This window comes from Nycticebus coucang, chromosome 3 (genome assembly GCF_027406575.1).
Source record: "Nycticebus coucang isolate mNycCou1 chromosome 3, mNycCou1.pri, whole genome shotgun sequence".
NCBI classification, from domain to species: Eukaryota; Metazoa; Chordata; class Mammalia; order Primates; family Lorisidae; genus Nycticebus; species Nycticebus coucang.
The window spans coordinates 133,291,415-133,319,220 of NC_069782.1; the positions used below are offsets into that span (position 1 = coordinate 133,291,415).

General features: G+C 36.6%; 1 protein-coding gene across 2 annotated transcripts in view; it reads left to right on the forward strand.

Moving 5' to 3' along the window:
- The window catches only part of SLK (STE20 like kinase), a 79,469-nt gene extending 51,663 nt beyond the window's left edge, over positions 1-27,806 (forward strand). The window contains exons 13-19 of one of the 2 annotated variants that reach the window (XM_053583153.1): positions 780-872; positions 10,048-10,177; positions 11,225-11,349; positions 12,468-12,656; positions 13,052-13,177; positions 19,279-19,392; positions 23,734-27,806. In XM_053583153.1, the coding sequence (XP_053439128.1) occupies positions 780-872; positions 10,048-10,177; positions 11,225-11,349; positions 12,468-12,656; positions 13,052-13,177; positions 19,279-19,392; positions 23,734-23,880 (924 nt within the window). In that variant the 3' untranslated portion in view covers positions 23,881-27,806. The remainder of the gene's footprint in view (positions 1-779; positions 873-10,047; positions 10,178-11,224; positions 11,350-12,467; positions 12,657-13,051; positions 13,178-19,278; positions 19,393-23,733) is intronic. The other variant, XM_053583154.1, reaches the window with a different exon arrangement.

The window sequence follows — 27,806 nt, forward strand, 5'->3', positions numbered from 1 at the left end:
CACATCTAGGATTTTGAAATGATTAAAAGTAAGAACTCCTTATATTTTATCTGGTGTAGTAAATCACACCTTACTAAACTGTTAAAGAGTGCTTGTATTACCAACTTTTAAGTCCGACAAGCTTTAAATTGTCAGCAAAGGAGAATGTTACTCTGATCCTACATAAGATTATCAGATATGTTCATTTTTATCACACCATCTATAAGATGGTGTGTTTTATAAAAAAAGCTTTGTATCTATTTATTTCTCCTTTGTATAAACTAAGACTTTCTTTATCCTTTTCTTTTTTTGGTCTCATTAAGTGGATTTTATGTGAAATTATTTCTTTGGACAAGCCAATTAAGAAGTTTTACACTTTTATAAATGGCATTAGCTTTCCTTATGTTCAATATTTCAATAGATATGAAACATTGTCAATAGATATGTTTATAATTTTATCATCTTTCAAGGTCAGCTGAATTTATCACCTTTAGTTCAGCATCAGTGCTGCTGGTAATTCTTTACTGATTTTATCTTTGGATCTTTAAGAGAGAAAATGATATATAAGGCTAATTAAGCAACTAATTAACCTTTTCTATGGTGTAATGTCCCTTTCTGCACGGAGATTACGCATGTTCTATCCTTTTATTCTTTTTCACCAAACTAACACCTATGCTAATGCATGTTGAAAGGAACTTTTTAACAACTTTAATATTTGACTTGTAGCTTATCTGCTCACATAAATTCTTTCTGTGGAGAAAGTATTATTTCCCCACATCCTGCATGCTTATACACTGTAGGTTATAAATGAAGTGGAGAAAGCACCCAAAGAGCTGAGAAAAGAGCTCATGAAACGCAGGAAAGAGGAGCTTACACAAAGCCAGCATGCTCAGGTAACAGCAGCAGCTTAATGCTACTAAAAACAGAAAGCACTATTTCCTCACAGCTCGATGAACCATGGTTGAAAGGATAACTTTTAACTGTCATTGTTGTATAACATAGACTTCTCCCATCAAAAGATTCCCAAGATTTCTTTATATAGTATACTAAATTCTCACTAAGGTGACATTTCAGTTACTAAAATGAAATTAAATGGAATGCTTGGACAGTAGAATCTAGATGAAATAAACACATATGTAAATGTATAATTCACTGTTATGTGATTTTAATCATGATAACAGCTTATATTTTCAATTAATAATGCCAATTTTTGATAGATGACATTTTAGGGTGAATATATAAGTATTGTGCTTGTAAAAAGTATTCCTATTAAAAGTAAGCCTATATATTATTTCTATAAAGTTTAAAGTTAGAAGAAAAATGATAAATGGTAGTGTTAAATTGTAGACCAAACATTTCATGCTTTTAAGCTCAATAGCATAAGCAACTTTAAAAACCAGATTTTAAATACTAAGTATGTTATTTTTCTTTTTGGTTCAGCCTCCTGCAATTAAATGGATACACTATTTTTACTCACATACAGTTAAACTTGATAAGGTGGAGCCTTATCATAAAATGAGCGAATTCTTTACAAAACTAGATAAATTAGTATTTTTTGAGTTATCTCACATGACTTTACAAGGCCTTTTATACAAAGAAAGGTGGATCTTTTAATTGTTTGCACTCAATCTGGAGCCACAGATCAAAAAATACGCACACTTTGGGTTTTTTTTTGGGGGGTGGGGGTCGTTTGTTTTTGAGACAGAGCCTCAAGCTGTCGCCCTGGGTAGAGTGCCGTGCCATGGCATCACGGCTCACAGCAACCTCCAACTCCTGGGCTTAAGTGATTCTCTTGCCTCTGCCTCCCAAGTAGCTGGAACTACAGGCATCTGCCATAATGCCCGGCTATATTTTATTTGTAGTTGTCCTTGTTTGGCGGGCCCAGGCTAGATTCAAACCCACCAGCTCTGGTGTATATGGCTGGTGCCGTAGCCACTTGAGCTACAGGCACAGAGCCAGCACACTTTTTAGTTACATGTATCAGTGACAGGAAAAAGAAATATGGATTATGTATTAATTGTTGCTTTGAAGTATTTTTTTTTAACGAGTTATGTGATTTAAAGTGGTTTCTAGATTTTTAGATTTTTTAATTTGTTTTTTTTTTTTTTTTTTTTTTTTTTTTTTGTAGAGACAGAGTCTCACTTTATGGCCCTTGGTAGAGTGCCGTGGCCTCACACAGCTCACAGCAACCTCCAACTCCTGGGCTTAAGCGATTCTCTTGCCTCAGCCTCCCGAGTGGCTGGGACTACAGGCGCCCGCCACAACGCCCGGCTATTTTTTTGGTTGCAGTTTGGCTGGGGCCGGGCTTGAACCCGCCACCCTCGGTATATGGGGCCGGCGCCTTACCGACTGAGCCACAGGCGCCGCCCATAGATTTTTAGATTTTATAGATCCATTAAACAAATCACAGAAACAAGAAAAACCCCTGAGAACTATGTTTTTTTTTTTATTTTTTTTTTTTTTTTATTTTTTTTATTTCTTTATTTCAGAGTCTCACTATGTCACCCTCGGTAGGTGGCTATGGCATCACAGCTCACAGCAACCTCCAACTCTTGGGCTTAAGCAATTCTCTTGCCTCAGCCTCCCGAGTAGCTGGGACTACAGGCGCCCGCCACAACACCCGGCTATTTTTTGGTTGCAGCTGTCATTGTTTTAGCAGGCCCAGGGCAGGCTTGAACTGGCCAGCTTTGGTGTATGTGGCCAGCACCCTACTCACTGAGCTATGGGTGCCGAGCCCCAATTCCATTTTCTAATAGTCTTGTCAGGAAATTCTTATATTGAAACAAAATGTGCCAAGCTACTTTGGGGCTCTTCTGTTCATTAAATATCTATTAAGCGCTTGACTGTACTGTCAGAGGCCCTTCAGGAGCAATGGAGGACTACTGAGCTAGCTAGCAATGGTGGGACGGGTGGGACAGACACAGTGGAAAACAAGGAGAGACGGAGAACAGTGGCTCACACCTGGAATTCCAGCACTTTGGGAGGTTGAGATGGGAAGATTGCTTGAGCCCAGGAGTTTGAGACCAGCCTGGGTAACATAGCAAGACCTCATCTCTACCAAGAAGGGAAAAGGCAGGGAGGGAAAAGGAAAAATTTGGTGAAGTTGAGGTGACAGGCAAGAGTGGAAGCAGGTAGTTTTTTCTAGGAAGGTAAAAGTCAAGGAAAGGTAGGAGAGAGCTGACCTAAGCTCATGATCAGTGTTTTTGTGGGTCATAGGAGATGAGCAATTTCCACAACAGTCACTAGGGAATCAGTGTGGACAAAGCCAGGCTTTACTCAGGAAGCAAAGAAAGAGGGCGGGTCTATGTTGAAATTCATATTTTGGGGGAACTTTGTTAACATAAACTGAGCTGTTCAAGACAGCAAAGGGCAACCCCTGAGAACTATGGCATGAACTGCTGTTAAAAATTTTTTTTTTAATTTTGTGAAATAAGAATATTTAAAAATTGCCATTTGCTGGTCATTGTATGATTTCCAAGGAGAGAATAATTTTAATACTCTGAAAAATAAGAAAATATAATCTTGGAATTTTTAATTTAAAACCAGCTTATCTGAATAAATTTATTTTGCTTTTTTTTTTTTCCTCTTATCATGAGCCATTAAAACATTTTGTCTTGACCTGGTATTGGGATTACTAGTTTAAGGTGCAATAGCAAACACAACATTTACTATGTGTCATTTACACTGTTCTGCATGCTTTATGTGTGTGAACTCATTAAATCTAATTTAACTACTCTTGAGATAAATACTCTAATTATCCCCCTCTTTCAGGTGAGGGAACTAAAGCAGAGGAAAGTTGGGTGACTCTCCCAAGGTCACATATCTGTTAATGGTAGAGTCAGGATTCTCATCCAGATAAGTGTAGCTCCACATATCAAACATTGATCCACCCCACCGTTCTGCCTCTCCTCTTCAAGCTGCATGCTCTGTGCTGCACCTTAACTTTACTCAGCTTGACCCAGTTGTTCTTGGCCATGTCTTGTTGACAAGTGAAGAGGAAGTCCTTATTGGCCACATATCTGCTTTTGGCTAATTTGGATTTCGAACCAGATAATAACAATATGGTTTTACCTTATAAAGGAATACAGTCTTTTTTTTTTAATTCTAAAAGGTAATATATCAAACTCTATAGAGTCAAAATTGAGAATTTAGTGTTGGATGAATAAAGTAATCTTATACTTTAATAAGTTTGTTTTTTGTGATTTTTTTCATACAGCTTTGGAGGATGGCTTGTATTTTCCAATTAGAGCTAAAAGTAATAGTAAATTAATGAGGAATTTAATAATCTAACAAATTTTAAAAGTATTTCTGTTGTTTTTAATGAAGGTACCAGAACTTGATAACTTTACAATTATTTTAAACTGTTTTTGAGGTTTCATAAATAATAGCCATATATTCATAGAGCTAGAACATAGTTGATCATCTAAATCCAGTGCTTTTCAAACCGAGCTCCTGGGAGCTTTTGAGTTTTGAAAAAGCAACTCTGGGGGCTCATGCCTGTAATCCTAGCACTCTGGGAGGCCGAGGCAGGTGGATTGCTGGAGCTCACAGGTTCGTGACCAGCCTGAGCAAAAGCTAGACCCTGTCTCTACTAAAAATAGAAAAACTGAGGCAAGAGGATCACTTGAGCCCAAGAGTTGGAGGTTTCTGTAAGCTTTGACACCGTGGCACACTATCCAGGGTGACAGCTTAAGATTCTGTCTCAAAAGAAAGGAAAAGCAACTCTGGGAATCCTGCAAAAGCAGGGTCTGTGGGTTGCAGGCCCCTGCTTTTACTTCAGTAGATGCAATACTAGTTTTGATCTGTTTTATAAATTGACATTTTTTGGTGAGTTCTAAAGAGGATTCTACTAGTTTAAAAAACAACAGCAACACACTAGAAGTTGGAAATGACTAACCTAGTTCAAACCCTTCATTATACAAATGAGAAAGAGGCGCCTCTGTTAAGTGACTTGCTCCAGACCTCCAGAAACTTTACATTTGTATAATGATTCTTTCCATTACACAAAGTCACTCAGATATGTTCTCACCTGGGAGGTGCACTGTATTCTGCTTCACAGGGTGTTGCTCAGGTCATGATTCAGTCTTTTCAGTTGTCATCTTGTGCAGTCTTCAACGCCCAAATGCAGGATGTAAGTCCCGCGTGCCTGTGGGAGGATGCCTTCTGTTTTACCTGCTTTTTGTTTGACTCACATGTGCCTTTTCCTTGTTGGCTTAACTTGCTAAAATCTAGATCAATAGATGATAACATCTATAATGAAAATAATAGTGGTAATCAGACTTATAGTACAGTATAGTATTATTCAAAGAATTTTCACATTTGATTCTCACTGCCACCATCCTAATAAAGGAATGGAGTTATGTCCATTTTACAGATGAAGAAATTGAGGCATAGAAGATTAAATGATCTACTTAAAATCACATAAGAAATTAATGGTGGAGCTGGAACACTTTTAATACAGTGTTCTTTTTTCTATAATTTCTAAAACCATAAATTCTAATTTGAGATTTTTATTTTTTCAAGTAAAATATCTTCACAATAGTATTTTATAAGCTTTGCACATGTGAGAAATTGAATGCTGTGATTAGATGTTTATCTTTGTGTGACGTGACATTTTGATTGCATATATGTCTATTTAGATGTTTTAATTATGGATATGGTCAGAAAAGCCATGTTAAAAGTAGTGATTTTAGTTCCATTTAGCATTAGTTTGCATTTATTCAAATAGTTATGAATAGTGAGTCTCTGCTCTCCTCATTGTAGTTTTAAGTTCTGGAATTCTAGGCTGTATTCTTTCTCACAGTTTCCCCAGGGAAATGACTTCCTCAATTATCACTGTAATTTTTGTTTGGGATGTTTGAAATATACAACTGGAGTAGATAGAATACAGCTTGATTTCAATCCCTCTTTTTCCTTCTCCTGATTAGACTTAATTTTTTTAATAATTGGCATCTGTTTAATTCTTTCTACAGTTTTCTAAATGAGTAAGTAAAACAATGATATTTTTAAATGGAGGGAGAAGTTATGAATTACGATCACTTTTCTGATCATTACCATTTTTAGCCTTTATTTTGAGTTAAAATTGATCAAATTCTGTACAAAGAGCCGAATATATATCACAGTTTTCTAGAACCCAAAGTTGTATTTTTAATGTTTATGGTTATCTGATTAATATAATAAAATTCCTTATCAGAATTTAAACTGGTACTTTTAAGGGGTACTCATTTTACACTTTTATGTGTCCATTTTAAAAAATGAATTTGGGGATAGAGGGGAGGAGGAAAGGGTATTGGTAAGCTCTCACCTACTGGGCACAATGTATGGGTACGTGGCACACCTCCTGGGTGAAGGGCTCAATTACAACTTGGACTTTGTCTAACAAACACAAACAGTGTGACTTAATTGTTTGCACCCTCATATTAATCTGAAAAAAAGAAATGAATTTGACCTTGATAGTTTGGGTTCTTTTGTTGTCTTTTGTTACTCCTAGTGTTTATTTCCGTCTGTTGTGTGTTTTCTTTAAGGTGAATATAATTTGTGCAATCTTTTTGGAATAAAAAAATCTCTTTTAAGTCCTAAAAGACATTTATAATTATAGATTCCATTGTGAATGCATTGTACTTGGCTTTGAGTTAGGAAACTTGGTGAATGCTCAGTAATATTAAGACTTCATTTCTTTTGAGGTAAATAGATATATTAATTAGGGTGTAAGGGACCTTTTCAAAAAATTTTTACCTTTAATATAAAAAATCCTTTGTGTGGTGTTCACAGTATATAGTCACTCAAACTCTGCTTAATTATTCAAGTCCGTAGCTCTCCTCTGCAGTGGCCTACCTTAACTTTTGCCTGTTGATCCTTGTTTTACTTTCTGAAGCTGCACAACACTAGTTCTCTCTGCTTCTATTGAACAGTCTTAGCTCTTCTTGACCCCTTATGTATTAGCTGCTTCAAGGAATACTTCTGTAGTTCTTTCATTAATTCATTATGAGGCATGGTTTCTGAACCCTTTATTTCCAGCTATCAGTTTCTGCAGTTTAAAAGTGTGATACTAAGGGAAAGGGACAACTATTTATGTGGACTGACAGACCAAGACTGTTGGTACTTGGGACCAATTGGATGGACGTTCCTTGAAGGTAGAAGTGTGTTTATTTATTTATTTTGAGACAGTCTCACTCTAGGTAGAGTGTCATATCTCATAACAACCTTAAACTCCTAGGCTCAAAACCCCCAGCCTCCCAAATAGCTGGGATTATAGGTGCCTGCCACAATGCCCAGCTATTTTTTTTTTTTAAGAGATAGGGTCTTGCTCTTGCTCAGGCTGGTCTCGAACTCCTGAGCTCAAGCAATCCACCCACTTTGGCTTCCTAGGGTGCTAGGATTATAGGTGTGAGTCACCACGCCCAGCCTCTGAATCTTTTATCAACTTTAGTACCCTTGTAAGTATATAATGCCCAGTACTAAGTGCTTGATAAAAGTTTTCCTTTTCGTTTTTTCCCCCTCAGAACAACTCATGACTTGTAATAGTAAGTTTTCTTTGACCCTGAACATTTACAAGTTTACACATAAAAATTTTACAATTTAAGTTAGACAATTTAATTTTATTACAAATATTTACTATCATATAAAGGGAGGCTTAAACAATGTGCTGTGTTGTCAGTGAATCCCCAACAATAAAAAAAAAAAAAAAAAATCAATGTGCTGTGTTATACCTTAAAAGATAGCCCTGGTGATTTTGCATCTCTTTAACTAAAACTCGAAAGTCCTTATTTTAGATAGTTGAATTTAAAAGTCATTGAATTTTTTACTAAGTCTTTTTTTTTTTTTTTTTTTTTTTTTGGTTTTTGGCCGGGGCTGAGTTTGAACCCGCCACCTCTGGCATATGGGACTGGCGCCCTACTCCTTGAGCACAGGTGCCACCCGTCATTGAATTTTTTAAATGATAGTTATTTTTTCTTTGAAATGAGAGAAACAATTTAATTGTGAATATTTACTATGAGAAAAAGCGAATCTTGAACAACCTTTGTATAACTGCTTAAAAGATAGGCATGGAGATTTTTAATATCTTTAAGTAAAATTCAGAAGTCCTTATTTTAAATAGTTGAATTAAAAAAAATTTTAACGGTATTAATGTTTTATTTTGTTTTTTGAGACAGGGTCTTGCTGTGTTGCCTGGGCTAGAATGCAGTGGCATCATCGTAGTTCTCTGCAACCTCAAGTGATCTTCCTGCCTCAACCTCCTGAATAGCTGGGACTATATGCATGCACCACCATGCCTACCTGATTTATTTTTTCCTAATTTTTTTTTTTTTTTTTTTTTTTTTTTTTTTAAGTTTTATAGAGATAGGATCTCACTGTTGCCCAGGCTGGTCTTAAACTCTTGGCCTTAAGGGATCCTCCTCCTCTGACCATCACACCAGGTCAATGATAATGTTTTAATGATAAAGTGACTGTAGTCAAGTTGGTGATTGTATTTTATGGAGGCAATTCATTAGCCTTTTCTTTTTTCTGCTATATATTTGTATTTATGCTAAAATACAAATGATGCAAGTGAGACAGCATTTATGACTCCACATTACTTTACCATCATGGTGTAATTGTAGTGAGGCAAACAAGGAACGTTGCTGGGCTTCTTTGTGACTTGAGAAATAGGCTGGTAGTAATCTGGACCTTGTCAGACTCTGCAAGGTGTAAAGAATAGTTCCAAAGTGGAGCTTGGGGGCGGCACCTGTGGCTCAGTGAGTAGGGCGCCAACCCCATATACCAAGGGTGGCAAGTTCAAATCCGCCTGGGCCAAAGTGCAACAAAAAATAGCCGGGCATTGTGGCAGGCACCTGTAGTCCCAGCTACTGGGGAAGCTGAGGCAAGAGAATCACCTAAGCCCAGGAGCTGGAGGTTGCTGAGAGCTGTGATGCCACGACACTCTACCAAGGGTGACAAAGTGAGACTGTCTCTACAAAAAAAAAAAAAAAAAAACTTGGGTGGCGCCTGTGGCTCAAGGAGTAGGGCGCCAGTCCCATATGCCGGAGTTGGTGGGTTCAAACCCAGCCCTGGCCAAAAAAAAAAAAAAAACCAAAGTGGACCTTGAGGGGTGATTTTCTCTTGGATTTATAAGAGGAGGGATTATGAAAGAAGTGGTTCTTTAATTCTAAATTCTAAATCCATATAAAAATTGATCTGAATATCGCTTGAGCTAATCACCAACTGCTGTAACTGCTGAAACTGTTCAGAGAGTAGAGATACAAATTTATGTTTGTTTAATGTGGATAGTCTTCCTTTTCTATCATAAATGTATGATTCTAGGAGAAAGACCGTAAGTCACTTTAACATTTTTTCTTACACAAGTAATCGAAGGGTTTTTTCCTAAAGTAATTTTGGCATTTGGTCAGATGGTATGTACTTAATATTTACTGAATAAATTAGTGAATCCCATATTGATAGAATTCTGTGATTATAGGAATTTTGTTTACAGAGTTATGTAACTTTCTTGTTCCTAGTTTATATTTCTCTAACAGCGCATTATTTCTTGTTAGGTCTTTAAACTTCTGTTCTTCTTTAATAGGCACAGGCTATACAGAAACTTTCTTACTCTGTTAGTGTAGCCTTGGTATTTTTTCCTCTTAATTGCCTAAGATTATGATATCTATTTTCCTTATTAGCTTTTTTATTGCCTTTCTCCCTGAAGGACATTTCTTGTTTATTCTTATTTTAATCATACCATAGTAGAGTGAGTAGTCAGTTTTAAAAGCTATAAATGTATTATTTTCTCTAACATGCTAGTGTAATAGGGCATTTTAATTACAAGTGGGCTATAAACTTCTTTTGTATGTATCATTTTTAGTAGTGAGTTTTGAATATTATGTATTCTAATACTTTCGGGGGGATTGAATTGAGTGAGTAAAACATTTATATTATATATGTACTGTATAATTTTGGTCATTTTAAAATCCAGCTAACTTTGCAAACTTGGTTTGGAAATCTTATTAACTGCCAATGTATATAGTTATATAGATAAATAGATGTGAAGCTCATTAGATACTTATTTAACTGATCGTTAACTATGTCTAATAGGAGCAAGAGTTTGTTCAGAAGCAACAACAAGAATTAGATGGCTCTCTGAAAAAGATTATTCAACAACAGAAGGCAGAGTTGGCCAATATTGAGAGAGAGTGCCTGAATAACAAACAGCAGCTCATGAGAGGTATAGTACATTCTGCAGCATGAGTGTGTTTATGAAGTGAGAGCTCAAAAATATTGCAGAGATACACCTTGGGAATTATCTGAATGCTTTTCTTTGCTACGGTGGTAAAGGAAAAGGTAAAGCTGTGGTAAATAGGAGAATAGAGTCTTTTAAAATTAAAAAACACTGTAAAATATAGAATTCTTTTATGATAGAAGTACACAGAAACATATAATTCTTTTTTTTAATTCTTTTTTATTAAATCATAACTTTGCACATTGATGCATTTATGGGGTTCAAGGTACTGCTTTGATACACAATGTGAAATGCTTACGTTGAACTTAGTAGCACATCCATCACAATTAAACTCATTTCTTTTTTTTTTTTTTTTTAGAGACTGTTTCACTTTATTGCCCACGGTAGAGTGCCATGGCATCACACAGCTCACAGCAACCTCCAACTCCTGGGCTTAGGCAATTCCCTTGCCTCAGCCTCCCCAGTAGCTGGGACTATAGGTGCCCACCACAATGTCCGGCTATTTTTTTGTTGCAGTTTGGCCGGGGCTGGGTTTGAACCCACCACCCTTGGTATATGGGGCTGGCGCCCTGCCCACTGAGCCACGGGTGCCACCCTAAACTCATTTCTTAATAGAGAAACATATAATTCTTAAAATTTATCTTGTCCAAGTAGTGCTAGAAATAGATGTCAGTAGTTTTGTGTATTCATCATGCCTTATAATTGTTGATATACTTAATGGCTACACACTAGAATGGGATTTTAAATATTTATTTCCCCCAACAAATTTGCTTTTTTTTTCTTTGTAATTGTGATTAAATGTAATTTTGGTTTAGAGAAGGACATTTTCTGTTTATATGGCATTAGAACAAAATGAAAAGAGGAATTAATGTTATCTTTATTTACATTGATAAAATTCTACTTACAGCTTAGAATGTCAGTGTATGTGTACAACTCAGCATATATAAAACACTTTTATGTAAATATTAAAATGTAGAGCAAAGTAGATAGTAAAGAGAGCAAAATGACTTTCTGAAAACTGCTATCTTCTAGCTCGAGAAGCTGCAATTTGGGAGCTTGAAGAACGACACTTACAAGAAAAACACCAGCTGCTCAAACAGCAGCTTAAAGATCAATATTTCATGCAACGACATCAACTACTTAAGCGCCACGAGAAGGTTAATGAAAAATTTTTTTAAATTTATTTTGAAGTTTGTTAACCTATTTCGTTTTGAAGCTTATTTTCTTAAAGAATGAATTTTAGAGTTCCTTTTTGTCCTAAAATTTCTTTGATGAAGTTTGGAGTAATTGATTGTATCTTAATTATGATTGCAAACTTATTTTCTACAAATTACGAGGAAGGTAACTAATTACAATGCTGTGAAAAACCTCTTACACATTGTAATCTTCATTTTTTTTTTTTTTTTTTTTTGTAAGATAGAATCTCTTTTTGTTGTCCAGGGTAGTTGAGTGCCAGGGTCTCAGCCTAGCTCACAGCAACCTCAAACTCCTAGGTTCCAGTGATCTTCCTCCCTCAGCCTCCCAAGTAGCTGGGAACTACAGGTGCCCACCACCACACTTGACTTAGAAATTTTTCTATTTTTAGTAGAGATGAGGTCTTGCTCTTGCTCAGGCTGGTCTCAAACTCCTGACTCCTGAGCTCAAGCGATTCTCCATCTTAGTCTCCCAGAGTGCTAGGATTATAGGCATAAGCCACCATACCCAGTCCCATCTTCTCTTTCAAACAGCTATTTTGGCTACTTTTGTGGTTCAGGTATTTTAAAAATGTGGACTTCCTATACTTAGTAAGACCTTTTCATTATAAGACTTTTATAACTGATAACTTTGATTTTCTTATAAATTATTTTTTGCCTGGCTCCGTGCCTGTGGCTCAAGCGTCTAAGGCGCCAGCCACATACACCAGAGCTGGCGAGTTAGAATCCAGCCTGGGCCTGCCAAACAACAATGATGGCTGCAACAAAAAATAGCCAGCCGTTGTGGCAGACAACTGTAGTCCCAGCTACTTGGGAGGCAGAGGCAAGAGAATTGCTTAAGCCCAGGAATTGGTTGCTGTGAGCTGTGATCCTGTGGCACTCTACCCAAGGCAACAGCTTGAGACTCTTGTCTCAAAAAAAAAAAAAAAAAATTTTTTTGCCTAATATTATTATGGTCCCTATGCAACAAAGGAGAGAGAAATTATGGAAAACAACAATAAAATGACACGTTTGGATATATGTGTGCATGTTGAGGATTAAATTATATCTACATCACCGGATTCTGTTGATAATTTTCTTAGGAAACAGAACAAATGCAGCGTTACAATCAACGACTTATTGAGGAATTAAAAAACAGACAGACTCAAGAAAGAGCAAGACTGCCCAAGATTCAACGCAGTGAAGCTAAGACTCGAATGGCCATGTTTAAGAAAAGTTTGAGAATTAACTCAACAGCTACACCAGATCAGGATCGTGATAAAATTAAACAGGTAAATATACAGATTATTCTCTCCTCTTAGGTTTACAAAATTAGAATGACCTTTAGAAGTGCCACATAATTGTGTTGTTAAGTGTTGAGAGCCAATTTGGGTTTGTTGATTTTCACTTTAACCCTGTGGGCTGGGTTAGATATGCACGTGGCATGTACCAGTGTAGTCTTCGCAGGGTGGTAGACTAAGCAGGGAGGAGCAAGATTATTAGGTACAAGTTTGTCCCTCACCCCAAAGCCGTGCTATAGTCACCAGATTTGAATCTCATCATATTATTACTTGTAGCTTTAGTTTATTTTACTTTAAGTTTTGTTAAATTATTTTATATCTTTAGAATATGTAGAAATTACACTACCTGTTTATCATAATTTATGTTTTCTGTGCCTTGTTTATAGTTTGCTGCACAAGAAGAAAAGAGGCAGAAAAATGAAAGAATGGCTCAGCATCAGAAACATGAAAACCAAATGCGGGACCTTCAGTTGCAGTGTGAAGCCAACGTTCGAGAACTGCATCAGCTGCAGGTTAGATACAGAATCTTGACAGCTAGACTTGTGGTACATGGCTAGCACAGCCGGCTGGTTTTGAGGAAATAATAGCTAGCCAAAGCAAACTGTGTGTTACTTGATAAACACTAGGATTTAAAGGGTGTGTTTTTGTGTAGCTCCACATGAAGGTCAGTTTAGTGTCACAGACACTTGTTTTGGTTTTACATAACCATGGTTAATGTAAACATGAAGCTAAATTATAACCTAAGACATTGAGTCTATCAGAAGCCATTTTGAGTATGTTTTTTAGTATATTTTATAAGAAGATATAAAGGTTTCAAAATGACGTAAGCAGTTTTGTTGTCAGATTCTGAAATTTGTTTTGGTCAGATTTTGAATTTAAAATTTCTCTTCCATTTTAGAGGGAAATAGTTGACTTTCTTCTAGGTTTTTGAAAAAAGTGGTAAGTTAAATATATAGGAATTTTTCTCCTAAGAAATTTAAAAGTTACTTTAGAGCATTGGTTCTCAACTTTCCTAATGCCGTGACCCTTTAATACAGTTCCTTACGTTGTGGTGAACCCCAACCATAAAATTATTTTTGTTGCTACTTCATAACTGTAATTTTGCTGCTGTTATGAATCATAATGTAAATACCTGATATGCAGGATATATTTTCATTGTTACAAAGGGGTCACGACCCACAGGTTGAGAACCGCTGCTTTAGAGAAAGGTGAGTTTGGACCATACCCGGAGTGTGCAGCCCATCCAGTTTTAACCTAAAATGTTCAAAATTGTAGGGTGGTGAATACAGTGTGCACACTCTATGTATTTGCTTAATTTACTACAGTAGAATAGTTCCAATTCCACATTATGGCACCAACAGGTAAAACGTATGCAAGCTGCCTTCTGTAATTCAGTTTGGGGCACCAGCAAACCTTCTCAGGAAAACCAAAGGCTCAGACTAATTCTTCTGAAGCTATTTTTGTTATTATTTATTTTTTTGAAAATTAAATTTATTTTAGGTTAATGTGAGGGCATAAACAATGGTTATTTGTTTAATAATAATCAATGAAGGAAATGATGGAAACAATGAAGGAAACTGCTAATAAAGTGGAAAATAACCAAAAGGAAATCCAAAAACAGAATCAAATAAGAGATGAACGATAGGAAGACTATAGAAAGGATATAGCAGAGCTGAAGGAACTGAAGCAGTCAATTAGGGAACCTAAAGATGCAATAGAAAGTATCAGGAACAGGTTAGACCATGCAGAAGAAAGAATTTCAGAGGTAGAAGACAAAGTTCTTGAGATAACTCAGATAGTAAAAGAGGCAGAAAAGAAGAGAGAGAAAGCAGAACGTTCACTATCAGAACTATGGGACTTGACTTTATGAAGCGTTCCAACATACGAGTTATAGGAATTCCAGAAGGGGAAGAAGAATGCCCCAGAGGAATGGAAGTCATACTAGAGAATATTATAAAAGAAAATTTCCCAAATATCACCAAAGATTCTGACACACTGCTTTCAGAGGAATATCAGACCCCAGGTCGCCTCAACTCTAACCGAGCTTCCCCAAGACACATTGTGATGAACCTGTCCAAAGTCAAGACAAAAGAAACGATTCTTCAAGCTGCCAGCAGTAAGCGCCAGTTGACCTACAGGGGCAAATCCATCAGAGTGACCGCAGACTTCTCCAATGAAACTTTCCAGTCAAGAAGACAATGGTCATCTACTTTTAATCTACTTAAACAGAACAATTTCCAGCCCAGAATTCTGTACCCTGCTAAGCTAAGCTTTAAAATTGATGGAGAAATCAAATCATTTACGGATATACAAACATTGAGGAAATTCGCCACAACAAGACCAGCTCTATAGGAAATACTTCAACCTGTTCTACACACTGACCACCACAATAGATCAGCAGCAAAGTGAGAACTCAGAAATTAAAGGACAGAACCTAACCTCCACGCTGATGCAAAAGATAAAACTAAGCAATGGACTCTCACAAAATAAGATGAATAGAATACTACCACACTTATCAATTATCTCAATAAATGTTAATGGCTTGAATTCCCCACTGAAGAGACATAGATTGGCTGACTGGATTAAAAAACACAAACCATCCATTTGCTGTCTGCAAGAAACACACCTGGCTTCAAAAGACAAATTACAGCTCTGAGTCAAGGGTTGGAAGATAATTTTTCAGGCAAATGGAATTCAGAAAAAAAGAGGAGTTGCAATCTTATTTTCAGATACATGTGGATTTAAAGCAACTAAAGTCAAAAAAGACAAAGATCACTTTATATTGGTCAAGGGAAAAATACAACAAGAAGACGTTATAATTCTAAATATTTATGCACCCAATTTAAATGCTCCCAGATTCTTGAAACGGACCTCTTACTCAGTCTGAGCAATATGATATCCGATAATACCATAATAACAGGGGACTTTAACACTCCTCTTACAGAGCTGGACAGATCCTCTAAACAGAAATTAAACAAAGATATAAGAGATTTAAATGAGACCCTAGAACAACTGTGCTTGATAGACGCATATAGACTACTCCATCCCAAAGATAAAGAATATACATTTTTCTCATCACCCCATGGGACATTCTCCAAAATTGATCATATCCTGGGACACAAAACAATTATCAACAGAATAAAAACAATTGAAATTTTACCTTGTATCTTCTCAGACCATAAGGCACTAAAGGTGGAACTCAACTCTAACAAAAACATTTGACCCCAAACAAAGGCATGGAAATTAAACAATCTTCTGTTGAATAATAGATGGGTGCAGGAAGAAATAAAACAGGAAATCATTAACTTCCTTGAGCATAACAACAATGAAGACACAAGCTACCAAAACCTGTAGGATACTGCAAAAGCAGTTTTGAGAGGAAAATCCATCGCTTTAGATGCCTGCATTCAAAAAACAGAAAGAGAGTGCATCAACAAACTCACAAGCCATCGTATGGACTTGGAAAAAGAAGAACAATCTAAGCCTAAACTCAGTAGAAGAAAAGAAATATCCAAAATCAAATGAGAAATCAATGAAATTGAAAACAAAAGAATCATTCAGAAAATTAATGAAAACAAGGACTTTTTTGAAAAAAATAAAATAGATAAACCATTGGCCAGACTAACGAGAAATAGAAAAGTAAAATCCCTAGTAACCTCAATCAGAAATGATAAAGGGGAAATAACAGCTGATCCCACAGATATACAAGAGATCATCTCTGAATACTACCAGAAACTCTATGCCCAGAAATTTGACAATGTGAAGGAAATGGATCAATATTTGGAATCACACCCTCTCCCTAGACTTAGCCAGGAAGAAATAGAGCTTCTGAACAGACCAATTTCAAGCACTGAGATTAAAGAAACAATAAAAAATCTTCCAACCAAAAAATGCCCTGGTCCAGATGGCTTCATACCCGAATTCTATCAAACCTTCAAGGAAGAGCTTATTCCTGTACTGCAGAAATTATTCCAAAAAATCGAGGAAGAAGGAATCTTTCCCCAACACATTCTATGAAGCAAACATCACCCTGATACCAAAACCAGGAAAAGACCCAACCAAAAAGGAGACTTTCCAACCAATCGCACTCATGAATATAGATGCAAAAATTCTCAACAAAATCCTAGCCAATAGATTACAGCTTATCATCAAAAAAGTCATACATCATAATCAAGTAGGTTTCATCCCAGGGATGCAAGGCTGGTTTAACATACGCAAGTCCATAAACGTTATCCACCATATTAACAGAGGCAAAAATAAAGATCATATGATCCTCTCAATAGATGCAGAAAAAGCATTTGATAAAATCCAGCATCCTTTTCTAATTAGAACACTGAAGAGTATAGGCATAGGTGGCACATTTCTAAAACTGATTGAAGCTGTCAATGACAGACCCACAGCTAATATTTTACTAAATGGAGTAAAACTGAAAGCTTTTCCTCTTAGAACTGGAATGAGACAAGGTTGTCCTCTGTCACCTTTACTATTCAACATAGTGCTGGAAATTCTAGCCAATACAATTAGGCAAGACAAGGAAATAAAGGGAATCCAAATGGGAGCAGAGGAGGTCAAACTCTCCCTCTTTGCTGATGACAGGATCCTATACTTAGAGAATCCCAAAGACTCAACCACAAGACTCCTAGAAGTCATCAAAAAATACAGTAATGTTTCAGGATATAAAATCAATGTCCACAAGTCAGTAGCCTTTGTATACACCAATAACAGTGAAGATGAGAAGCTAATTAAGGACACAACTCCCTTCACCGTAGTTTCAAAGAAAATGAAATACCTAGGAATATACCTAATGAAGGAGGTGAAGGACCTCTATAAAGAAAACTATGAAATCCTCAGAAAGGAAATAGCAGAGGATATTAACAAATGGAAGAACACACCATGCTCATGGATGGGAAGAATAAACATTGTTAAAATGTCTATACTTCCCAAAGCAATCTACCAGCGCCATTCCTATCAAAATACCAACATTGTACTTTAAAGATTTGGAAAAAATGATTCTGCGTTTTGTATGGAACCAGAAAAAAACCCATATAGCTAAGGCAGTTCTTAGTAATAAAAATAAAGCTGGGGGCATCAGCATACCAGATTTTAGTGTGTACTACAAAGCCATAGTGGTCCAGACAGCATGGTACTGGCACAAAAACAGAGTATAGACACTTGGAATCGAATTGAAAACCAAGAAATGAAACTAACATCTTACAACCACCTAATCTTCAATAAACCAAACAAGAACATACCTTGGGGGAAAGACTCCCTATTCAATAAATGGTGTTGGGTGAACTGGATATCTACATGTAAAAGACTGAAACTGGACCCACTCACAAAAATTGATTCAAGATGGATAAAGGATTTAAATTTAAGGCATGAAACAATAAAAATCCTCAAAGAAAGCATAGGAAAAACACTGGAAGATATTGGCCTGGGGAAAGACTTCATGAAGAAGACTGCCATGGCAATTGCAACAACAACAAAAATAAACAAATGGGACTTCATTAAACTGAAAAGCTTCTGTACAGCTAAGGAGACAACAACCAAAGCAAAGAGACAACCTATGGAATGGGAAAGGATATTTGCATATTTTGAATCAGACAAAAGCTTGATAACTACGATCTATAGAGAACTCAGATTAATCCATATGAAAAAAGCCAACAATCCCATATATCAATGGGCAAGAGACATGAATAGAACCTTCTCTAAAGAAGATAGACGAATGGCTATCATATGAAAAAATGTTCATCATCCCTATATATTAGAGAAATGCAGATCAAAACCACCCTGAGATACCATCTAACCCCAGTGAGAATGGCCCACATCACAAAATCTCAAAACTGCAGATGCTGGCGTGGATGTGGAGAGAAGGGAACACTTTTACACTGATGGTGGGACTGCAAACTAGTACAACCTTTCTGGAAGGAAGTATGGAGAAACCTTAAAGCACTCAAGCTAGACCTCCCATTTGATCCAGCAATCCCATTACTGGGCATCTACCCAGAAGGAAAACAATCCTTTTATCATAAGGACACTTGTACTAGACTGTTTATTGCAGCTCAATTTACAATTGCCAAAATGTGGAAACAGCCCAAATGCCCACCAACCCAGGAATGGATTAACAAGCTGTGGTATATGTACACCATGGAATACTATTCAGCTATTAAAAAAAATGGAGACTTTACATCCTTCGTATTAACCTGGATGGAAGTGGAAGACATTATTCTTAGTAAAGCATCACAAGAATGGAGAATCATGAATCCTATATACTCAATTTTGATATGAGGACAATTAATGACAATTAAGGTTATGGGGGGGAGAGGGAAAGCAGAGAGAGGGAAGGAGGGAGGGGGGCAGGGCCTTGGTGTGTGCCACACCTTCTGGGGGCAAGACATGATTGCAAGAGGGACTTTACCTAACAAATGCAATCAGTGTAACCTGGCTTTTGTACCCTCAATGAATCCCTAACAATTAAAAAAAAAAAGTTGAAAACAAAAAGATAATAATAGCATAATGTTTGATTAATAATTTATTATTTTGGAAGTTAATTGTATTTTTGAAAATTTTCTTAATTGATTGAAATTTTTTCTAATTCAAACTTTATTTTCAGAATGAAAAATGCCACCTGCTGGTTGAGCATGAGACTCAGAAATTAAAGGAGTTAGATGAGGAACACAGCCAAGAATTAAAAGAATGGAGAGAGAAATTGAGACCTAGGAAAAAGGTAATTTTAAAACCTTTAATTAAAATGATATTTGCACTAATCCATCCACTCAGGTCTTGGCTCTTTATGTACTACGCGTCAGATAAGGAGTCCAGGGCAGGAGACAGAGATGAAAAAACAACGTCCTGATCTGCAAAAGGTTGAGAATCTCAGTGACAAGCAATTACAAATTGGTAGAGTCATTGCTGTGTAGGAGGTAAGTTGAAGATATGAGGGGAAAGGAAGCAGAGAGCTTGAATGTGCCTGAGAAAGTCAGGGAAAGGCTTTAGAGAGGAGATGCCTTATAAGCCAAGTGAGGCTTTCAGGATGAGTAAGAGCTTGCTAGGCAATGGGCAGCGCCTGTGGCTCAGTGAGTAGAACGCTGGCCCCATATACCGAAGGTGGCAGGATTGAACCTGGCCCCGGCCAAATTGCAAACAAAAAAATAGCTGGACGTTGTGGTGGGTGCCTGTAGTCCCAGCTACTCAGGAGGCTGAGGCAAGAGCTGTGACGCCAGGGCACTCTACCAAGGGTGACAAAGTGAGACTCTTGTCTCTTTAAAAAAAAAAAGCTTGCTAGGCAATGGACAGATTGGGGTGAAATTGGGTGATTTTAAGTAGAGAGAATAGGATGAATGAAAATGATGTGTACAGACAATTAAAAATAGATTTCTATCATTGGAACATTGTGCTCCTGTCTGTAAGTGTTAAGAAGGAAAGAAAAGAAGTGATGACGGCTAAGTCTGGGCAAGATCTACTAGAGCCAAATTACAAGGCCCTGCTATGCTTTATAAATATGAAATCCATTTAAAATATGGATGGCTTCTCACCCTCCCTCTTTGTCGTTGTTTAAACTTGACTCCATGCTAGCCTGATCTTACCGGTTATCCATCTCAGTATTGTTTTTCTATCATTGTGTGATCCATATCCCTTTGCACTAACCCTCAAACTTAACTTTTCTTTGGGGCTTCCTGCCTGCTTCCTTTCTTCTGTCCCTCTAATTAATGAAGAAAATATGTACTTAGCCTCTACTGTGTGCCAGAGGTTTCTAGAGAAAGTGAAACAACTTAAGTAAGTTGATGGTGTGGCTTTTTCATTTAAATTTTACTTATTGTAAATTTCTTGTAGTTCAGAATTCAGAAGGTACAGAATGATAAACAGTGAAAAGTCCCTTCCTCCAATTGCTCTTTTTAACTCTTACGGTCTAGCTTCCACCCCAAATTCCCCGTGTGAGCTTGTTGACAGTGGTCATAAATGAGTAGCTAATAACCAAATCCTATGGTCTTAGTTAACTGTTCTTATTAAAAGTCATGTCTCCTAAAATGTTCTTCTCACCTGGGTTTTGTGACATAACTCTGCTCTGCTCAGTCTCTGTGCTCCTTATCACCCTCTTTGTCTTCCTAACGTGTGAGCATTTCCCAGTTTTGGACCTTTAATTCTGTTCTTTACCTTGATGATCTTATGGCTCTTCTTGGCTCCAGCTGTTGCATATTTATGGCCCATTTCCAAATTTGAATAGTAGGGGTTTTTATAGAGCACAAACTCGTAAGTTATACAGATGTGGGTTCAAATCTCAGTGCTAATATGTGCTAATTAATTTTGTCACTTAATATTTTTAGGCCCAGATATCCTTATTTGTAAAGTGAGGATTGCATTAACTACCTAGTCGGGGTGGTTAAGAAAGGTTTAAAAAAGTGATGTATCTATACCACTTATCTAGAACCTGAGCCATAGTCAGGACTCAAGGAATGGCTGCTTTATCATTCATTGTTTTTATTTATGTTTGACTGTAAGCTCCTATTTTCCCCCTGGATGTTACACATATTTCTCCTCCTTTCATTCAGTCATCTGTTCAAATCATTTCATCCATGATTCCTATTTTGGATCACTATCACTATCAAAATAGCCCCCATACCCACCTCAAACAAGCATTCTGTATTCACTCTTCCCTCTTTTTCTTTCTAACAAGCATCACCACCTCCAATTTGTTTATTGTCACCTCCCACGAGAAGACAAACTTTGTAACAGCAGGGACATTATCTCTTGTTCACTGATATACACACACACACTGAGTGGAACCCACATAAGTGAGATTAGTGCCCTCGTAAGGCACTAACTATACTAGAAGCTATATATATACACGTACATACACACATACATACATAGATACATACATATATATGTACATACATACATAGATATGTACATACATACGTACATAGATACGTACATATATACATACATACATACATACGTACATATATACATACATACATAGATACGTACATATATACATACATGTGTAGATACGTACATACATACATACATACATATATACATACATACGTACATAGATACATACATACATAGATACGTACATATATACATACATAAATAGATACGTACATATATACATACATACATAGATAGATACGTACATATATACATACATACATAGATAGATACGTACATATATACATACATACATAGATACGTACATATATACATACATAGATACGTACATATATACATACATACATACGTACATAGATACATACATACATAGATACGTACATATATACATACATACATACATAGATGGATACGTACATATATACATACATACATAGATACGTACATATATACATACATACATACATAGATGGATACGTACATATATACATACATACATAGATACGTACATATATACGTACATACATACATAGGTACGTACATACATACATATATATATGTAGCTTCTAGTATAGTTCTTGGCATGTTGTAAATGATCAGTGCATGAATGTTGACTAAAGAATCCAAACTTGGAGATAAGTCCAAGCTCAATGTTCTTTTTTCCTTTTTTTCTAACTCACCTCTTCCCCCTCCCTACATTCCCACTCACTATCAGATATTCTTCCTATATTCCCATTCCTTAATTGACATCTAGGCTAGAAACCTGAGTTATTTTCATTTCTGTCACACCCCACATCAGTCAGATGCCAATTAATATTTCTCCTCCTTTCCCGCTGCTCTCCACTGCTTGCTTAAATTGTTCAGTAATGTCCTAATGGGCCCTCTGATTTCTAATCCCTTTCCCTTCTCCCTGCTTGGCCGCCATCACCAGAGTGTTTATTCTTAGTAACATCTCTGATACTGTCACAGTGGTGTTGGTAATATTCAGTTCCATCAGAATAAAATATTAATGCCTTAATTTGTCTTTGAAGCCTTCATAGTGTCACACTTGGGTCACAATCACCATTTCTAGCTTTATCTCCTGCTAGCCACTCTGTTTCCAGTCCATGTTCTAGTACTGGCCGTAATCACTATTCTTCATACCAAGTCTTTGGTTTCCTGCTTTCGTGCCATGGTATTTTAGCTCCTTCTATCTGGCATGCCTTCCCCAGCCTGCCCATCAAATTCTTATCTTTCCTTCAAGACTAAGCTCGTGTTTTACCTCTTGTGAGAAACCTTTCTGTATCCTTCCATCTTTCCCTATACTTGGTTTGTACCTACAAATAGCACTTGTCACTGAATCACTTGTTCACAGAGTCATTGGTACCTATAGCAAAATACTATAAACTGGAGGCTGGGGAGTCTGAGATCAGGGTGCTCGCATGATCAGATTCTGTGATGCCCCTCTTCTCGGTTACAAGACTGCTGACTTCTCTCTGTGCCATCACATGGAAGAAGGGAAGAACTTTCTCTTCAGGCCCTCATGAGAGCACTAATCCCATTTCTGAGGGCTCCACTCTCATGACCTAATCACCTCCCAAAGGCCCCACCTCCTATTAATCACATTAGGGATTAAGTTTTGATGCATGAATTTTGGGGGTACGCATTCATTTCACAACAATGCCTGAGATATTTTTCAAGTGCTTCTTATTTGCTCTGTATTATGGAGATGTAAATATGAATTTGGTTTAGGTCCTACCTTTAAACAGCTTATAGTCTAGTGTGGAAGAAAAGAGGCACATCAGTAACTAAAATAAAAAGTAGAAAGAGATAAGTTCCATGTGGGAGATAATAGTGGGTACCATTTATTGGAATGCATATATGTATTAAGTACATTATTATCAAGTTTAATCTTCACATAGCAAATCAGTGAGGTAGGTGGTATTATTCCTTCCCATTTTACAGTAGAGGAATTAAATGATTCTCTAATACAAAGAAGTAAAGAAATGGACCCACTTTATCCATTCATATGGCTGAGCTGGACTTGAACTAGGGGTGTGTAAATGCTGTATCTTCTTTGGGGTAGTACACAGAGAAAGTGTTTTGGACAAGTAGTTTTATCTTGGTTGTCAATATAAATTTTATTTGTAATACCAGCACATAACAATTTCATTTTTCCTTTCTTTTCAAGACACTGGAGGAAGAGTTTGCCAGGAAACTGCAGGAACAGGAAGTGTTCTTTAAAATGACTGGGGAGTCTGAATGCCTTAACCCATCAACACAAAGCCGGATTTCCAAGTTCTATCCTATTCCTAGCTTGCATTCCACTGGATCATAACAATGGAAAGCCTTCTGTGCTTGAGTTTGGCATTTCCAACATCATTCTATTCTCTTCATCTTCTGCCACAGTCTATATCAGACAGCTCACGAAGACAATCACCTGCCTCACCTTCTAGGTGTTTTTTTTGTTTTCTGTTTTTTCTTTTTAAAGCAAAGATGAAGGGAAAGTGAACTAAGACAGATGCTAGGCCATTTTGGCAAAGTAGCATCTTGCACTAATTCCCCAGGTGATTTTGTATATTTATCTTAAAAGTTGTATTCCTTAGGCACTATTATCTGAAAACTGTTAAGAGAAATAATGTTTGAAGTTATTTAAAAAAAAAACTATTACGTCACTAAGTATTAATAAATGTCTTTTTACCTGCCCTGACTTCTCAGTGATGCCTAAATTCTATAGTTGACACTCTGCTGTAAAGGGTTGAAATGATTTTCTTTCGGTGAATCAGCTGTCATAAAACTATGAGTTGCTCAAAATGTTCTATTGATTCAGTAAATAAATATATTTTATCTTTAAATAGGAAAAAAACTCTTTTAAAAGAGAAAAATTATTTCATTAGTTTGTTGAAAATAATTACCTATTCAGGTATGAGCTAATAATTGAGGGTGCTAGCTTTATTAAGATAGTGCCTAAAACACTATATTTTAATCAAGTCTGAAATAGGATTTTCTTAGGCCAGGCATGGTGGCTCATGCCTGTAATCCTAGCACTCTGGGTGGCCGAGGCTGGTAGATTGCTTGCTCTTACAGGTTCAAGACCAGCCTGAGCCAGATGAAGACCTTGCCTCTAAAAATAGCCAGGCATTGTGTTAGGAGCCTATAGTCTCTGCTACTCTAGAGGCTAAGGCACGAGTTTAAGGTTGCTGTGAGCTATGATACCATGGCACTCTACCAGGGGGAACAGAGTGAGACTCTGTCTCAAAAAATAAATAAATAAAAATAAATAGGATTTTCTTTTTGATCAATAGAGACATTACAGCCTTAGCATTAAACATTATCATTTAAAAAATCTTGCTCCTATCACCATTTGCTGAGAATTTTCATCCTAAAATATATGTTGTACAAAGTTTGGAAAGAATAAAAAAGTAGCTTTTAGATGTGCAAATTGGAAATGTAAAACACCAAATTCAAAGTAATATAGATTTAACTGCCTCCATTAATTTTTTAAAATAATACATGAGGTAAATGAGTTCCCTCCATCGTAGTGCAGTCTGTTCATTTAAAACTCTGTGAGGGGATTGCAGGCTTTGAGTTATATGTATAAATATTAATTTTCTGAAATTAATTTTAAAAGAGGCATTTGTTCAGAATACTTTTTTAGGAAGGATTTAAGTATTTAGGCAAATGTCAGAATTGACTTGTCATTGTTTTGAAATGAGGCTACTTATATTTTGGTTTTATTTTGTTCCATATTTAAGTTATTTACTTTTGAGTGGGAAAAGCCTTAAAACCTTTATCCTGTGGTTGGTGAAATGTGTAATTATTAATGAAATGTTCGCTCTTCATCCCTTGTGAGGCTTAAAATTTCAACCATGTCAGGTCAAACAGTATTACCAACTGGACTTTGGTGAATGAGACAGTACGTTTGTCAAAGATGCTCAGTACCTGCCATTCACAACCTGTTCTCTCTTAAGAGTGCTGGGTACCAAAGTGTAAGAGTTTGTTTTTAGTTGTGTTACTTTTGAGACAGGTGCAAAATTAAATGTAATTTTGTGGGAACACTGATTTATACTAAGAAAATGTAAATGTAGCACTTTCTTGCAGTTAATTGAAAAACTTTGGATGCTGAACCTTATTTTGTCAGTGGTTTAGATGATTTAAAAATGCATGTATGACTTTCATTTTGTAATTGTTTTGACAAGCATAATTTACTTGGACAACTTTGTAGGTAGCCTTAACTTCTGGCCAAGTTTGTTTTTATATAAATATATATACATATATATATTATGTATTGTTGTAAATTCATACACTTACCACATGAATGTGTTACTGTATACAAAACTCTTTTAATGCTTTATTCTCAAATGCTGGGTTGAAAAATGTTTTTAAAGCCTTTAGAAATATATATCTTTATAAAGTAATATTGAGGATGATGGAAATTGTTTATATTGTTACGATAAAAATGACAGTATAGTGTTGCCCAGTGTATTTAACGATTTATTTTAAAGAGAAAGTGGGTAGGAAGGTTCTCATAGCCACTTTCTCCTTTGACATTTTCATTTTATGAACTTTTTAAAAATGAATACTTCAGGCAGTGGATATTTTTTCAGTGATACCCTGTGTGCTAAATAGTTTGTGGCATCTAATTAATTTGGTCTGAATATTTGATTCTTTTCCTTTCAACTTGACATTCAGAATATTGACTCAAGGAGAGAGGCTCAGAGTGGCGTGGTGGAGGCTCCGGCTCCAGGTAGGGTTCTTATCTGTTCTTGCATCTCCCTTAAAACTGCCTTTTGGATTCAGTGTTGTGCTTGAGTTCTTTTTTAAATATGACCATATTCATATGGGTGCAAGACTACATAATGACACATACGTAGAGGTGAAGCATTCATTGTAATATTTAACACATTAACTGCCCTCTGAGTTGTATTTCACTTGGGCTCGTTTTGAGCCAGGACCTTGTGAAGCAGATAGGACTCACATGTCTCTTGACCTGTCTAGACATCATAAAACACTGTGGCCCCAAGAAGAATTTTTTTTCTCCTAGTGTGGCAGTCAGTGTGTTAAAGTTACATAAATTTTTTCAAAAAGTGTTTTGTTATAAGACTATGCTGTATTCTGGCCCACCTCTTGTTAGGCTATATTTGGATAGATAATAGTGATCTTTCATTCTTGCATGAGGTGTAGGTAGGGAGTGGATGAGGGGCGCAGACTTCTTTGAAATCTAATAGTACAGTCGGATTTTTTCCTGATTCGGTGGTTTTGTTGCTATGGCAGGAAGTGCCATGAAATATGCATAAAAGAACTCCATACGTGCACCCTAACAGTCCCCTCTCCCCTTTTCCCTGAGTGCTGTGACACACCAGACCTCCACACTTCTATAGTTCCAGTTCCTAGAGCTCGGGGCACCATGGTGCCTTTCCTAGTCCTGTTAATTCAACCTGTCAGTGTATGAATTGCCGAATTAGCTGCTATTTCATGTGGAGTCACATTAAGCTTTTTCTTACCCTTTTCTATGGAGAAGCTATAGGGTAGGTAAGGAGGAAATTTACACTCACTTTGCTGAAAATGTTAGAACTTTCTTGTGGCTGGATACAGCAAATTGTAATTAAATATAAACCAGAACCAGAGCTACCTCTAAGTAGTATTTCCTCAAGCACAAAGCTCTCAGGCATGAGACCCACTTTAATGGAGGGTCTCTGATTTCTTGAGCATCAGTGAGTTTCAGAAGTGACTATTTTTTGTACTCTTCTAGTTTCCTTGTAACTACACACTTTTTCCCATTCCACACTGTGCTTAAATGACAAAGACTTCTGAGAAGCCAAATTCTGTCAAAGTATTAGTTAGAGATAATGTTGAAAACCTAGACTGAAGTCGAAGAGCGTTCCAGTTCTAATGGTCTTTTGACTAAATCAAACAGTTCTTTTTTGGGAAATGATTTTTTTATAGGAAATGGGATGATATTTTGAACACTTTCCTTAAGTTGAAAGCACAACAGTTATTGCCTCTATTGTTGCTATTCTGTGGCTGATGTGGTTTTGATAAAGCTTTAAAATTTCTGCTACTAAGCCTGGGATAGAGTATTTTACCAGTTTTAAATGTTGGCTGCAGCTTTTTGTGATCCTTCTCTGATTTGCAGTGTAATGAGTTCATAAGCTAAATTCTTAGAAATAATTTTGTTTCAGATTATGCCTCTTGTCTATTTGGGAGCAACATGTCTTTTCAATCATGAGATTGACAGACAAAAAATAAAGTTATTTCTTAATC